Source organism: Gekko japonicus, unplaced genomic scaffold (assembly GCF_001447785.1).
Source record: "Gekko japonicus isolate JY-2015 unplaced genomic scaffold, Gekko_japonicus_V1.1 scaffold1404, whole genome shotgun sequence".
Taxonomy (NCBI): domain Eukaryota; kingdom Metazoa; phylum Chordata; class Lepidosauria; order Squamata; family Gekkonidae; genus Gekko; species Gekko japonicus.
This window is the reverse complement of record NW_015174882.1, coordinates 352,347-356,399: the sequence shown is the minus strand read 5'-3', so window position 1 is coordinate 356,399 and position 4,053 is coordinate 352,347. Positions and strand designations below refer to the sequence as shown.

Here is a 4,053-nt window from a genome sequence, read left to right as displayed (position 1 = left end):
ATGATGATGATGATGATGATGATATTGGATTTATACCCCGTCCTTCACTTGGAGTCTCAGAGCGGCTTACAAACTCCTTTCCCTTCCCCTCCCCACAACAGACACCCTGTGAGGTGGGTGGGGCTGAGAGAACTCTGACAGAAACTGCTCTTTTTCAAGGACAGCTGTGCCAGAGCTTGTGACTGGCCCAAGGTCACATCAGCAGGTGCAAGTGGAGGAGTGGGGAATCAAACCCGGTTCTCCCAGATTAGAGTCTGCACACTTAACCACTACACCAAACTGGCTCTCAAAAGCAGAAGCAATGGGAGCAATGTGAAAGGCAAACCTTAAACACTGTATGAATTAACAGAAATGGAGAGCAACAGTCTTTATATTTGCTGAATTTTATTTAATTGTTGCAGCTATGTGGCAACTTGATCAGATTAGGAAGGCTAGTAGCCCTGATCTCTTCATGCCCAGTTACAGCAGGAACAGCTGGTATCAAAGACAAGTCCGGTCTGGCAATTCTGCACAAAAGTCCTCCCATTCACACAGTGGTAGAATTTGTTGTGGTTAGTTGGGTCTGGATAGAGGCCTCCAGCTTTGTTGATACAGAACCCGCTGCCTCCAGAGCCACTGCTGGGGCTGCCTCCAGAGCCACTGCTTGGGCTGCCTCCAGGACTTCCACTGCCACTGCCACTACTGGGGTTGGAAGAAGGTGTACAGCCTGGAAGAGAGCAGAAAATAATATCTTGGGTCATTCTTCTATCAAAAAGATGTGAATTCTGCCTCATTTGGGGCTTGATCTAAGGAGTTTGCATGAATATTGATGATCTGTGCTACTGAGAAGGTCCAACTTGATGATTTTGCTGATTTTTGCTTTTTTATAACTGACTTTATGGCTTACTTCACTGTCAACAGAAAAGGGTCCAAGTGCTAATCATAAACCTAAAGAATGGGTAATTTTGAATGTTTGTTCCATGGCCTGTCATTCTAAGCAGGCTTCAAAAATCCTTCCTTTAGTACCTCAGTTTGAAAGATATGTTGTACAATAAGCAACTGTGGTTCAACATTTCAACATAGTAAACTTTTGCTAGAACTTTGATGTTCACCTCTTAGACATTTTGGAATCCTCACTTCTGCTACTACTTACTAGAACTCTGCAGTCCGAGAGCATTCTTCAAAGCAGTGATCAAGGGGTATTTGCCCTGATTACAGAAAGTGCCAGTGAAATCATCCAAGTCCAGGGACCAAACCATTGCACCTGCAAAGTTGTTCTTCTTCACCCAGTCAGCCTGTTAAATGTCAAGCAGGAAGACAAAATCAATTGATGTGGTACTGGAGAACTGGGAACCTTGTACTTAATGACTTTGGCACAGTGCATCATACCTTAATATTGAAGCTCTTGATATTGTCATATCCAAGCCACTCGTTACCCTTGTAGGCATAAGGCACATCTTGAGGAGCATCCCAGACTTGAGTGGCTCCATTATTGAGGAAGGTGCAGATCTAAGTGAGAAGAAACACAAACATATCTTGTAAATCACTTAAGGTTCTAGCCAACAGCAGGAGAGTGAACTCAGAACATCCACTTCTCAAAGCACACATCTGTATAAATTGTCTTCTGTAACAAGTTAGCATATTCCCATAGACCACACTGTGTATTCTGACCAGTTACCCACATACAATGTTTTTGAATGATCTTCAATAAAATAAGTTATTGGCAGTTTTGAATATCTTTACCTTAGTTATATAGTAGGAATAAATGCACAAACCTCATAATAAGCCCAAAAGCCAGCCTGTCTTGTGTATGGTCCTGCAGGTCCAGCCCCAGATGTGGGGGCACCAATGGCTGTGTTGGATGGGTTGCTGAGGATGAAGGTGTGCCCATATGTTGGGAATCCAACAATGAGCTTTTCAGCTGGGGCACCATTGTTCTTCCAGTAGTTCATGGCATAGTCCTGTAAAGACAGTACATGTGTTATCCTCTGTTAGCAAGTAGAATACTGATTTCTCCATTGTTTCCATTTTAAACCCTTCCATCATTGCAGGCTCTGAACTATGCTGTTTTAAGCATTCACTGTATACTTACTATATTGAAGTAGATGTTGCCACCAGTGTCAGCAGGGCCTCTAAACAGAGGACTGTTCTCTCCAGTATATCCCTCCCAGGAACCATGGAAGTCATAGGTCATCACATGGAAATAGTCCAAATACCTATAAGGAGATTAAGTACATTGGTCATCAATGCAGCCTTCTTACAACTGTGATCAGTAGCCTTTCCAGACTCCACACAGATAAGGCATTTGTGCTTCCTGGTTTATAAGCATACTTTCCCCATAATATAGCTGTTCTTTCTTAGGCAAGAGTTCCACTATTACATGTATCTTTTCTGACCCAAAAACATTGCTATTTGATGAATAATTGGAAAGATTTGTATTGTAAGCCATTCTCAGGCTCAGCTGTCTCATCAACATTGCAATATTTGGTTATATAATTAACATGATCATTGGTATTTCTATTCCACATCTTTAGGAGGTCACATTTCTCTTTCTAAATGAGTATCCAGAACACTACCAATGTTTTGGGGCTAATCAGCACGGTGAATTGCATCTATGTGCACCTGTAAAACTAATGGTGCTATGTGAAAAAATGCAGCATAAGTAGTGGCCTTAAAGAATCCCGCCTGTTTTTAAGAGATTACAGTATTGACTGTTTTGTGCATGTCCAGTCTGTTCTAGTAGAGTTTCCAACTTTTCCAGTATTGGGAACCACCTTTCAATATAGTTTGTACGACACACTGAGAAATAGTTAAACTAGACTAAACTCTATATGTGAATGATTATATTGTCACAAATAATTAAATAATAGGTAGGGGACGATAATATACTCATGTTTTAATGCTATTGTCTTGGTAATATACTGAATTTATTAGTTGAGTTTATTGTTGTTAAAATTATTTAGTTCCTGAACATTAACTACTGACTTTCATTATATCTATGTATTCTACTGGAAAAACGAGTTCAGTAAATTGTTATGTATTATAATATTTGAAAAATCAATTAAAAATTATTTTTTAAAAAAGTAGTGGCCTCGTGATTTGCACACTGATTTTTACCAGTGCAGGCCCACAACTTGGTTTCACATTGATGTGCAGCCAGTGTACAACTGTCCGATAACATGGCACACATCAGGTTGGATCTAGTGATCTAGTGATCAACGGGCACAAGCATCAGGAATCTTTGGACAAGGACTGTGTATCTTCTCCACTTTCTCCCTCCCCTTAGTCACTTCCAGCTCCAGAAAAGTTGATTCGTAGGGTCACGGGACCCACTGACAGAAGAGGCAGGAAGGCCCATTTTATCCCATTTCTTTTCCTCACTGCTGCCTCCCAATCTATGTGTTTATACCAGGGGTCCTCAAACTTTTTAAACAGGGGGCCAGTTCACTGTCCCTCAGACCGTTGGAGGGCTGGACTATAGTTTTTAAAAAAACTATGAACAAATTCCTATGCACACTGCACATATCTTATTTTGAAGCAAAAAAACAAAACGGGAACAAATACAATATTTAAAATGAAGAACAAGTAAAGTTAAATCAACAAATTTACCAGTATTTCAATGGGAACTATGGGCCTGCTTTTGGCTAATGAGATGGTCAATGTCCGGTTCCATATTTGTCACTGCTAGTCGTAACAAGTGATGCAAGTGTGCATCAGTTAGTCTAGATCTGGTTGGAGATTTCAGATGTTTCATTCTGGAAAAAGTCTGTTCACAGACATAAGTGCTTCCAAAGATGGTTGCCATTTTGAGTGCATGGTTCCTGAGATTAGGATATGTCTCAGAGGGGAGAGATGCATAGAAATTAGGAAGGCTGCTTGACTTGAATGCTTCTTTCAGAGAGTCACAATTCTGCAGTTCAGCCAGTTCCATTTGGTAAATTGTATCCACATTTTCAATGTCAATAGAAAATGGGTTACAGAAAAGCTGTATGTCCTGTTCATGAAGATGAAGCGCACACAAAACAAAAATTCCCCCTCTGCAAGCGCTACTTTGTGGCTTGCAAAAGAGGGGAG

At 40.8% G+C, this 4,053-nt stretch overlaps 1 protein-coding gene across 1 annotated transcript in view; it reads right to left on the bottom strand.

Annotated features, from left to right (window-relative positions):
• Positions 1-449: 449 nt before the first annotated feature.
• Positions 450-4,053, bottom strand: part of LOC107121884 (acidic mammalian chitinase-like) — a 12,643-nt gene continuing 9,039 nt past the window's right edge. Inside the window, exons 6-11 of the mRNA XM_015424894.1 lie at positions 3,861-3,973; positions 2,072-2,195; positions 1,755-1,940; positions 1,369-1,488; positions 1,133-1,274; positions 450-706 (exon numbers count right to left, since the gene is read on the bottom strand). Of these exons, the coding sequence (XP_015280380.1) occupies positions 450-706; positions 1,133-1,274; positions 1,369-1,488; positions 1,755-1,940; positions 2,072-2,195; positions 3,861-3,973 (942 nt within the window). The remainder of the gene's footprint in view (positions 707-1,132; positions 1,275-1,368; positions 1,489-1,754; positions 1,941-2,071; positions 2,196-3,860; positions 3,974-4,053) is intronic.